This window comes from Musca vetustissima, unplaced genomic scaffold (assembly GCF_032173495.1).
Source record: "Musca vetustissima isolate MV318-11 ecotype Yass unplaced genomic scaffold, APGP_CSIRO_Mvet_v1 utg9499, whole genome shotgun sequence".
In the NCBI taxonomy this organism is placed as follows: Eukaryota; Metazoa; Arthropoda; class Insecta; order Diptera; family Muscidae; genus Musca; species Musca vetustissima.
The window spans coordinates 281,037-293,497 of record NW_026880201.1 but is presented as its reverse complement, the minus strand read 5'-3'; the positions used below and the strand labels follow the sequence as shown (position 1 = coordinate 293,497).

The 12,461-nt window shown below is 35.0% G+C and overlaps 1 protein-coding gene across 1 annotated transcript; it reads right to left on the bottom strand.

Annotated features, from left to right (window-relative positions):
* Positions 1-2,340: 2,340 nt before the first annotated feature.
* Positions 2,341-6,371, bottom strand: LOC133325659 (elongation factor 1-alpha 2). Its single transcript, XM_061534380.1, has 3 exons — positions 5,548-6,371; positions 5,054-5,259; positions 2,341-2,796 (listed from the first exon to the last, which is right to left on the bottom strand). Exons 1-3 carry the CDS (start codon positions 6,368-6,370, stop codon positions 2,437-2,439), a joined length of 1,389 nt encoding a protein of 462 aa, XP_061390364.1. The 5' UTR covers position 6,371; the 3' UTR covers positions 2,341-2,436.
* Positions 6,372-12,461: the final 6,090 nt, after the last annotated feature.

The following is a 12,461-nucleotide window of genomic DNA, read 5'->3' as shown; positions in this document are numbered from 1 at the left end:
TATTATAGAAGACCAGTAGGCATTTCACAGTTTTTACTGTTCTGATAGTTACTTAATATTATTTAGACCACATAGGCAATGGGGAATATCTTTCTTTAAATAAATGACTGAGAAGTCCAAATATACCCATTTTAATTAAGAATTATTTAAAAATGTTCATTATTCAAGACAGAAATATGGTCACTAGGTAATGATGAAAAGATGTTCCTATTATTGAGGACCATCAGATATTTACCATCGACTTGGAATTATAGTTTTGGATTCACTTCTTATAGCATTTCGCTAAAAATCCTTCAGTTACTTTTCATAAGATTTATTTTGTAGCATACTTTTAGGATGATAATAAAGCAATGGCTGTTTGAAGGATTCAATGCATTTAATACTTTCAGTATTTGTCAATATGGTTTAAAAGTCCTTCAAAACTACTTTATACTATAGCATTATATACTAATATCAAAAATAATTAAAAATGCATTAATTTATATCGTATTACTTTTATTGTTGTTTTTATTTACGTTTTTTTATTTTCTTGGTTTTTTTAAGAATGAAGCACATACATTTATAGTATTTCATTAATTTTAATTCTGTGTTGTGTTTTTGTTTTTTCATTTGTTTTCAATATAATATGAAGTTGTGGTTGTTCGATTCGATTTTTCATAATTATTCCTTTTTTGTATTCCACATTTCGCTTATTATTGGAAATAATTGTGTCACATCATCTCCTCGTGTGGGGGGAGTGTGTTGTGTATTGATCATCATCTTGTATGGTTATGAGGGGATAGGTTTTTAATTCCTATACACATTCATTACAAAATCGACATTTAAAAAACAAACAAGATAGAAGATCTCTTGTAGTCCTTTATTTTTAATTTTTTTTGGATTTTGAGCCAACTGCCAAGCCTAGCCATTGAAATATGGGTGGCTGTTTGTTTTTTTTTTTTCAAGTGTAAAAGTGTTTTTGTGTAAAATGTGTTGGGTTTTTATTGTTTCTTTGTATATTGAAATGATGTACTTAATTAAATTAGTTATCTTAAGTTTGCCAATTGTATAACATAGAGTTTTAATTTTTCCTTGCCTCAAGGGGGGAGTTTAACAAATCCTTAGATGTATTCACAATTAGTGTTTTATGCCTTTAAGGGTTCTTCACTTGAGATTAAATCAAATCACATTTCGATTTTGTTTGCTAAGCAAATTATTATTGAAGTTTTTTTTCTTTCTTGTAAGCAATAAAAAAACAAAACAATTTTTGGGGTTTTTTAATTTGAAATAAAATTTCAAAACAATGTTTTGATTGCATTACAAAAAAATAAATATTGCATAGGATGAGAGAGATGAATGTCGTGTGATGTCGTGTTGGATGTATGTCATGATTTTGTGATACATTTGATTTTGAGATTTATTTTCTCGTTATTGTATATCTCATCTGTTTTTGAGTATTGAGATGGGATAACATGCCTTGGGTCATGATTATAAACCATTCACAATGGCGTTATTAATTGGCATTATCCGATGATGATGACAAAACAAGGAGAGATCTGTGCGGCGGCAAGAGAATGCTGTCGATGATGATGATGATGATGATGATGATGATGATACGGATGATGTCATGGATTTCCTGCGAAACGATTTACGATGTCTGTGTAAATTTAGATACAAATAATTAGTGTAATAATAAATTAGGAAAAATTCTATAAAAAGTTGTATTAAAATGCTTTCCAAATTTTTAGTAAAATCTTCTTCATAATTCTTAATAATGATGTTGTTGTTGATGTTTCTGTTGATGAGAATAATGATGACAGTGATGGCCATGAGGGATGCATCTTGAGAAAGTGACTGTAAACCAAGTTGTAAGGAATCAAGGAATGATAATGATGATATTGGTGTTGTTGTTGTAAGTTTGTTATTAGGAATTAATGTCTTTTCTATGCTTCTAAAATGATTGGATGATGTTGATGATAATGCGGATGTTGATGGTGGTTTTCCATAAAATTGAAAATATTGAAGGCTGCCAGTAGTAGTTGTTGTAGTGTTTTTGTTGTTGTTTTTGGGTGAGTATTTTGGATTTTCTTGCATAATATCCAGTGGAATAAATTGTGATGAATTCTGGTGTGGTTGTTGTTGGAGTGTAATTTTTGTATGATTTTGGTTGTTGTTGTTCTTGTTATAATCACTAAATGTTGTTTGAATAAATTTTATAATATTATTAATGTTGTTATTATTGTTGTTTATGATGATTTTGGTTTTGTTGTTGTTATTGTTAATATTCTTATTTTTATATTTATGCTTATTAAATGAGTTTTCATATGCCATCCATCCTTCCTCTTTTTGGGGGAACAGAAATTGATATTCATTTTCTTCTTGTTGTTGTTGTGGTATAACATTTTGCTGTTGTTGGTTTGTTTGTTGTTGTTGCATATTCTTCTGGCTGCTCCCTAGTTATTTCTTCTTTTGGGCCTTCTCAGCGGCTTTTGTGACTTTACCCGAAGTCGTCTCTTTAAATGTCACCGACTTGATGACACCCACAGCGACAGTTTGCCTCATATCGCGCACAGCAAAACGTCCCAATGGTGGAAATTCTTGGAAAGATTCAACACACAACGGTTTGGTGGGTACCAGCATAATAATGGCGGCATCACCCGATTTAATGGCCTTCGGATCGGTTTCGGTTGTTTTACCGGTACGACGATCACATTTCTCCTTGATTTCGGCAAATTTGCAAGCAATGTGAGCGGTATGGCAATCCAAGACAGGGGTATAGCCATTGGCAATTTGGCCAGGATGATTGAGGACAATAACCTAAATAAAATATTTGAAAAATTAAAAAAAAGAATAATAATAAAACGAAATAAAAATTTACAAAGGGTTTCTGGGAAATTCAAAACGAAGGAATCCGAAACTTAATTTAGAAAATTTTAAAAAATATTAAATAAAATTCAGGCTGAATAGCAGTTTTCCTGTAGAAAACCTTATTTAGCCGGGTTGAATAGAAGTTTTCCTGTAGAAAACCTTATTCAGCAAGACTGACTAGAAGTTTACCTATAGAAAACCTTATTCAACCAGGCTGAATAGAAGTTTTCTTATAGAAAACCTTATTCAACCAGGCTGAATAGAAATTTTTTATAGAAAACATTATTCAGCCAGGCTTAATAGAAGTTTTCCTATAGAAATCCTTATTCTGCCTGGCTGAATAGAAGTTTTCCTATAGAAAACCTTATTCGGCCATGCTGAATAGAAGTTTTCCTATAGAAAACCTTATTCAGCCAGGATGAATAGAAGTTTTCCTATAGAAAACCTTATTCAGCCAGGCTGAATAGAAGATTTCTTATAGAAAACCTTATTCAGCCGGACTGAATAGAAGTTTTCCTATAGCAAATTTTATTCAGCCAGGCTGAATAGAAGTTTTCGTATAGAAAACCTTATTCAGCCAGGCTGAATAGAAGTTTTCGTATAGAAAACCTTATTCAGCCGGGCTGAATAGAAGTTTTCGTATAGAAAACCTTATTCAGCCAGGCTGAATAGAAGTTTTCGTATAGAAAACCTTATTCAGCCAGGCTGAATAGAAGTTTTTGCATAGAAAACCTTATTCAGTCAGGTTGAATAGAAGTTTTCGTATAGAAAACCTTATTCAGACAGGCTGAATAGAAGTTTTCGTATAGAAAACCTTATTCAGCCAGGCTGAATAGAGGTTTTTGCATAGAAAACCTTATTCAGCCAGGCTGAATAGAAGTTTTCCTATAGAAAACCTTATTCAGCCAGGCTGAATAGAAGTTTTCCTATAGAAAACCTTATTCAGCCAGGCTGAATAGAAGTTTTCCTATAGAAAACCTTATTCAGCCTGGCTGAATAGAAGTTTTCCTATAGAAAACCTCATTCAGCCAGGCTGAATAGAAGTTTTCCTATAGAAAACCTGGCTGAATAGAAGTTTTCCTATAGAAAACCTCATTCAGCCAGGCTGAATAGAAGTTTTCCTGTAGAAAACCTCATTCAGCCAGGCTGAATAGAAGTTTTCCTATAGAAAACCTTATTCAGCCAGGCTGAATAGAAGTTTTCCTATCGAAAACCTTTTTCAGCCAGGCTGAATAGAAGTTTTCCTATTGAAAACCTTATTCAGCCAGGCTGAATAGAAGTTTGCCCATTGAAAACCTTATTCAGCCAGGCTGAATAGAAGTTTTCCCATAGAAAACCTTATTCAGCCAGGCTGAATAGAAGTTTTCCTATCGAAAACCTTTTTCAGCCAGGCTGAATAGAAGTTTTCCTATTGAAAACCTTATTCAGCCAGGCTGAATAGAAGTTTGCCCATTGAAAACCTTATTCAGCCAGGCTGAATAGAAGTTTTCCCATAGAAAACCTTATTCAGCCAGGCTGAATAGAAGTTTTCCTATAGAAAACCTTATTCAGCCAGGCTGAATAGAAGTTTTCCTATAGAAAACCCCATTCAGCCAGGCTGAATAGAAGTTTTCCTATAGAAAACCTCATTCAGCCAGGCTGAATAGAAGTTTTCCTATAGAAAACCTCATTCAGCCAGGCTGAATAGAAGTTTTCCTATAGAAAACCTCATTCAGCCAGGCTGAATAGAAGTTTTCCTATAGAAAACCTCATTCAGCCAGGCTGAATAGAAGTTTTCCTATAGAAAACCTTATTCAAACAGCCTGAATAGAAGTTTTCCTATAGAAAACCTTATTCAGCCAGGCTGAATAGAAGTTTTTCTATAGTATACCTTTTTCAGCCAGGCTGAATAGAAGTTTTCCCATAGAAAACCTTATACAGCCAGGCTGAATAGAAGTTTTCCCATAGAAAACCCTATACAGCCAGGCTGAATATAAGTTTTCCCATAGAAAACCCTATACAGCCAGGCTGAATAGAAGTTTTCCCATAGAAAACCTTATCCAGCCAGGCTGAATAGAGGTTTTCCCAAAGAAAACCTTATTCATTTCGAATCAAGTAGCTTTTTTAAAAAAAAAAATATCAAATAAAATTCACACTCATTCATTTACACACATTCATTTCTTTTCAAATTTTATAGAACCATTCGATGAATTAAACATGCACTTACCTGGGCAGTAAAATCGGCAGCCCCCTTGGGTGGGCAATTCTTAGAATCACCGGCAACATAGCCACGACGCAATTCCTTAACCGAAACGTTCTTAACGTTGAAGCCCACATTGTCACCGGGCAAAGCTTCGGACAACGCTTCATGATGCATTTCCACGGACTTGACTTCAGTTACCAAATTGACAGGAGCAAAATTGACCACCATGCCTAGGGAAAGAGAACACAAGAACAAACAATATGATAATTAAAAAGGAAGCAAATGCAAGTGTCAGTCTCTATCTCTCTTTAGACCACATGAATACATGAATACTCTCTGAGAGAGCACACACCATGGTTAGGTGCAATGGATACATACTAAACAAAACCCCCAAACACCATGAAAGCTTCCACATACACCCACAATTGCATATTGCAATGGTTTTACCCTGCTAACCCAACTAACCCACTTTATTAACTGCAAACAAAAACAAAAAAGCAAAATTTGCAAAAACTTACCTGGTTTTAGAATGCCCGTCTCAACACGACCCACTGGTACTGTACCAATACCACCAATTTTATAAACATCCTGCAATGGCAAACGCAACGGCTTATCGGTGGGACGTGATGGCGGCATAATGGCATCCAAGGCATCAATTAAAGTTTTACCCTCAACTTTACCCTCCTTGCGCTCGACAGTCCATCCCTTGAACCAGGGCATTTTATCCGACGACTCCAACATATTATCGCCATGCCAGCCGGAAATCGGTACAAATGCAACACCGGCCGGATTATAGCCGATTTTCTTAATATACGATGATACTTCCTTTTTGATTTCCTCATAACGTCCCTCACTGTACGGCGGTTCGGTGGAGTCCATTTTATTCACACCCACAATCAATTGCTTCACGCCCAATGTAAAGGCCAACAAGGCATGCTCACGAGTCTGACCGTTCTTAGAGATGCCAGCCTCAAATTCACCGGTACCGGCAGCAACAATCAAGACGGCACAATCGGCTTGCGAGGTGCCGGTAATCATGTTCTTAATGAAATCACGATGGCCGGGGGCATCAATGATGGTCACATAGTATTTTTGCGTTTCGAACTTCCACAGGGCAATGTCGATGGTAATACCACGTTCACGTTCGGCCTTTAGCTTATCCAAAACCCAGGCATATTTAAAGGAACCCTTGCCCATTTCTTGGGCTTCCTTTTCGAACTTTTCAATGGTACGCTTATCAATGCCACCGCATTTGTAAATCAAATGACCGGTAGTGGTTGACTTGCCGGAATCGACATGTCCAATGACGACAATGTTAATATGAATCTTTTCCTTACCCATGTTGAACGAAAAGTGTTAGCAGAGAAAATTCCCGATTCAATCACTAAAAACACAAAAAATGATGAAAATAAAAGAAATTGTTGTTCGGCTTTTTTTCCTGTTTTTTTACGAAGCCTGGCGTCGATGCTGAAAAAATATGAAGAGACAAAAAAACGAAGGAAATTAAAATAAGAAAAATGTTTCCTTTGAAGGGATTTTGAGGTTATGTCATTTAATTAAATTAATTTTAAAGAAATTCTAAGCTTTAACAAAAATTACATTCAGCCAATCTGAAAGGCTGAATGTAATTTTTGTTAATGCCTACCCTCTCATCAGTCAATCTGAATAGATCTCAGCATCGCTGAAGCATTTTTTGTATAAAAACCCCAATTTAGCCTTTCTGAATTGAAGTTTTCCTATAGAAAACCTTATTCAGCCAGTCGGAATAGAAGTTTTTCTATAGAAAAACTTATTGAGCCTGGCTGAATTGAAGTTTCTTATAGAAAAAAATTATTCAGCCCGGCTGAATTGAAGCTTCCCTATAGAAAACCTTATTCAGCCTGGCTGAATAGAAGTTTTCCTATAGAAAACCTTATTCAGCCTGGCTGAATAGAAGTTTTCCTATAGAAAACCTTATTCAGCCTGGCTGAATAGAAGTTTTCCTATAGAAAACCTTATTCAGCCTGGCTGAATAGAAGTTTTCCTATAGAAAACCTTATTCAGCCTGGCTGAATAGAAGTTTTCCTATAGAAAACCTTATTCAGCCTGGCTGAATAGAAGTTTTCCTATAGAAAACCTTATTCAGCCTGGCTGAATAGAAGTTTTCCTATAGAAAACCTTATTCAGCCTGGCTGAATAGAAGTTTTCCTATGGAAAACCTTATTCAGCCTGGCTGAATAGAAGTTTTCCTATAGAAAACCTTATTCAGCCAGGCTGAATAGAAGTTTTCCTATAGAAAACCTTATTCAGCCAGGCTGAATAGAAGTTTTCCTATAGAAAACCTTATTCAGCCAGGCTGAATAGAAGTTTTCCTATAGAAAACCTTATTCAGCCAGGCTGAATAGAAGTTTTCCTATAGAAAACCTTATTCAGCCAGGCTGAATAGAAGTTTTCCTATAGAAAACCTTATTCAGCCAGGCTGAATAGAAGTTTTCCTATAGAAAACCTTATTCAGCCAGGCTGAAACCTTTTCATAGAAAACCTTATTCAGCCAGGCTGAATAGAAGTTTTCCTATAGAAAACCTTATTCAGCCAGGCTGAATAGAAGTTTTCCTATAGAAAACCTTATTCAGCCAGGCTGAATAGAAGTTTTCCTATAGAAAACCTTATTCAGCCAGGCTGAATAGAAGTTTTCCTATAGAAAACCTTATTCAGCCAGGCTGAATAGAAGTTTTCCTATAGAAAACCTTATTCAGCCAGGCTGAATAGAAGTTTTCCTATAGAAAACCTTATTCAGCCAGGCTGAATAGAAGTTTTCCTATAGAAAACCTTATTCAGCCAGGCTGAATAGAAGTTTTCCTATAGAAAACCTTATTCAGCCAGGCTGAATAGAAGTTTTCCTATAGAAAACCTTATTCAGCCAGGCTGAATAGAAGTTTTCCTATAGAAAACCTTATTCAGCCTGACTGAATTGAATATTTTCTATAGAAAACCTTATTCAGCCTGACTGAATTGAATTTTTTCTACAGAAAACCTTATTCAGCCTGGCTGAATTGAAGTTTTCCTATAGAAAACCTTATTCAGCCAGCCTGAATTGAATATTTTCTATAGAAAACCTTATTCAGCCAGGCTGAATTTAAAATTTCGTTAAAGAAAACACATTCAGGCAGCTTGAACTTTTATTTATCCTGGCTGAATGAAGTTCCAGTGATGACACATCGTCACGTCTTCGTGACATATGAAAGTTTCATGTGTGGTCTGACCACATTAAGGCTAATATCAATTGAGAATATAGAACTTATTGTTCAGGTTTCATTCAATTTTAAAACATATCAAAGGTCTCCGAACCCAAAAAATATTAATTATCTCTTATTTTCTTCTTGACAATACGTGTGGAAACATAACCTTAAATTCGTTGTGTGTTTAAAATCATAGAATTTGTAAAGGGGGTAACTCATAACCTCATCTTTAAAAAGACTTATTCACAAAGCCGAATACGGAAACGATTGTCTTTCGCTATACCGTTATTTTATAAAACTGTATGTATGTATATACAAATATATATGTATTTGTTGTTTAGGTGTGTGTGTGTAAATTGTCTGTATAGATATTCTTGGGAATGGGGCGAAGAAATAATGGAAATACTTACACTTTTTATCTATGCCGCTTATTACAAAGAAAAAGTAGCACAATTAACCGTTATTTGCTGGTATACCCGAAGAAACTTGTCACCAAAAGCACTGGAAAATATTAAAAAAAAAAACAGGAGATGGAAACACTTATATAATTTTAATAATAAAAATTATTAAAGAAATTACTTTAATTTATAAAAAAAAAATTGAAAAAAAGAAATTGCAAATTACACTTTCAAGTCTTCCGGAAAAATTTTCAAATTTTATTGAATTGCAATTTTCCATTAAAATTATTAATTAATTTCATTCACAATATTTTCCTTATTTTATTAATTTAAAATTTTTAAATAATTTCCTTTAAAAAAATTCCTTAAAAATTTATTACCGTTTAAATTTTTTTAATTTAAAAAAAATTGCTTTGCCCTGCTGCCGTTATGGTAGATTCTTTGTGTTTCCGTAAGTCAGACTGAATTGGAAATGTTCACAAATTTTTGTTGGCTTTTTCCTCGTTAAAATCTGGCAGTGGTATTCGTGATTTTTCTCTATACGGAAAATCAATAATTGTTTATGTGTGAGTGCGAGCTTGTGTGGGGAAAGGCGCTCTATTTTATCCCCATGCAAAGAGAGCGAGAGAGAGAGCGAACAAGAGCAATTATTTGCAAAATTGCAGCAGTTACAGATCCTCTTTCCCCCAGCCGCATAATAAAAATTCCACACAAGAAGTAAAAGAAGAAGCATAAGGGCTCATTTCATCCTTGCCACAGACCGGTACCATGAAATGAATGAGGCCGGCAAGTGCTGGCATGTGCAATGGAAAGCAGGAAAACACAAGAAGAGTTGTAGAGCATATTTCGCGTTCTCGTTTCAGTTTCCTCAAGCAGCAACAAAATGCTCTGGTCATGTGTTGTTGGTGTTGTTGCTATTCTTAAGCTACCGGCAGAATGGCAAGACAAGGAAAAATCAATTTCCATAATGATGCACGATGTCTGGTGACATTCGTCGTTAAATAAAAGCCGATGCAAAATTCTCTCACTCTTTCTCAAAGTTCTCTCTTTTGTTTTATTGGAGAGAAATTTCTTTTGGGGTGCAGTCACCAAGTCCCATGCATGGAAATGTCATTTGAGGGCCAGCCAGTTTGCACTCTCCAAATGCATACGACCATTTTGCGCATCCATTTCGCTATATGTTCTCCATATGACCATTGTCTACTCACTCCATCCACCAAGTGCTTCTACTGCAGGTGTGTGTGTGTCACCAACACATAAGAGTCCTTCTCGATGACTTAAAATTCCCTTTTTTCTTGTTCCTTGGCTTTTATTAATGTTCGTTCTATTCTTGACATAGTAACAGCATAGTTTCCCCCATTGTATTGGCGATGTTCCTTCTTAGTTCACATGCCTTTGGAAGTGATTTATTTTTTGGGGATATTTTATTTTTTTATAACGTATAATAGGGTGTAACGTGTACAACAGTTGATTAAGTTAAATAGAGAGGGTTTTGCAGGAAATTATTTGTAGAAGTTTCGAAGTCAAAGAGCTTCTGTAGACGAGCTTAAAAAAATTTCTTATACAAGAGCTAGATGGAATATATATATAGACGAGCTGAGAGGTTCTTTCTAGACGAGGCTGAAGGGAGTCGAACTGACTGGAGTCTCTCTAGACCAGGCTGAAGGGAGTCTCTATAGGGAGTCCTTCTAAAGAACCTGAAGTGAAGATCTGTAGACAAACTGGAGGGAGTCTCTCAAGACAAGTTTTGAAAGGAGTCTCTATAGACGATCCAAATTATTTAGAAGGCCAAGGCAAGGCCTATTATAAGGTCATCCTGGGAGAACAGTTGCATATCAGCTGCATCTCAAGCTTGAGAAGCAGCTGATATACATCTGCTCTTCCTTGATGACCACATTAATAGGCATGATGCAATAAGGTGATGTATCAAAACAAAAACCTTTGTTTTTGTCTCGATTATCTGTCAAATGTTTCCATATAATATTTCAAATGGTTGGCAACTCTGCACATCGAATTCAAGTAGAAATTACGCACTTTGACAGTTAATCGAGACATCAGCTGAGCTAAATGGACTACCTATTGATTGTGCAATGTTAATAGGCTATGTCAAGGCCCATTAAACAGGTCATATAAGAAACAAAACAAGGTGTACTAATAAGATCATCCAGGGCGACCAGCCGAATATCAGCTGCCTCTCAGATTTGCTGTCAAATTCCATTATTGTGAATTGACTTCCATTATGAAATTTTTTACATTAGACTTGAGAAGTAACAGTTTGAACGTCAAATTTGAAAGTTGTTTATGTTTTCATAATGGAAGTCCATTCACAATCATGTATTTTGACAGCAAAATTGAGAGTCAGATGATATCCAACTGTTCTCCCTGGACGACGTTATTAATAGGCCTTGCTCATATGGAACTGATCAAAGCCTAGTAATAAAACTGCTTTAAGATATACGATTTACATTGATCTCGAATGCCAATTCCAGAGAAGAAACAGTTTGAACGTCAAATTTGAAAGTTGTTTACGATTTCATAATGGAAGTCCATTCACAATAATGTATCTTGACAGCAAAATTGAAAGTCAGATGATATCCAGCTGTTCTCTCTGGACGATGTTATTAATAGGCCTTGCTCATATGGAACTGATCAAAGCCTAGTAATAAAACTGCTTTCAGATTTACGAAATACATTCGATCTCAAATGCCAATTCCAGGGCGTATACGTCAAATATAATCCACTGGATTTGTGAACGTGATTAAGGCGACGCATAAGCTAAGGTTGCGTATGTGGTCTAAGTTCATCCAGGAAAGCCAGATGCGTACCAGCTGCTTCTCAAGTTTGCTGTCAAAAACTATTGAAACGTTTTCCCACTAAAATCAGCTGTTACTCAAATTCATAACTGTGAATTAAGGCGAGTACCACACTATCAAGATCATACAGAAAAACCAGCTGATTCTCAAATTTGCTGTTAAAATCCGTTATTGTGAATTGATTTACATTTTGAAAATGTAAACAACATCCAAATTTATTACATTTAACTTGGGAATTAACATGTTTTCGCTACCTGCCATTATACGTTTTCATAATGTGAAGTCAATTTACGATAATATATTTTCCAAAAAAAAAAAAATTGGAATAATCGCTGATTTGGGATAATCTTATTGGTTCACCTTAACAATACACTTTGGTGTTTAGGATACTTTATTGGTAAAAGTAATCAGTAAATGTTCCAAGACCTTTTACAAAATGTACCCAGCATGATCAGCTGTTTTTGAAATGCAACATTGTGAATTTAATTCACAATTTTGCATTTCTGTTTTGAAATTAATACGGCATTTACATTAGAACTTTTTACCGGGTTAACCTACTTTATGAGGATTTATTTGGCATATATTCAAAGGAATTGAAAATTTAAACCCACTGGGTTAACCAAATCCGGTTAAATGTAAACCACCTTTAACAGGCAAGTTAAAGGTTAATATGTGACAATCCGGTACAATGTAAACGTAATATTATTATATAAAATATATGTTATTATCTTATCAATTTTAGTATTAATTATTCCTCATTATCATACCACCTTCGTAGTATTGTTTTGAAGGGAAATTCGTTTCATTTCATTTGTAATATTCGCGTTCGACATCTTTGCTGCAGCTGTTTTACACACAACCGGCGACTGCATTTTAATTTGCATTTATGTGTAAAATTACACGAATAAAACATGTGTTAACAACAACATTACTAACCTGCATCTTCCCCTTCGCACAATTCTATACAAATTTTGAAAATATGAGTTTTTTTCATATTTGCTGT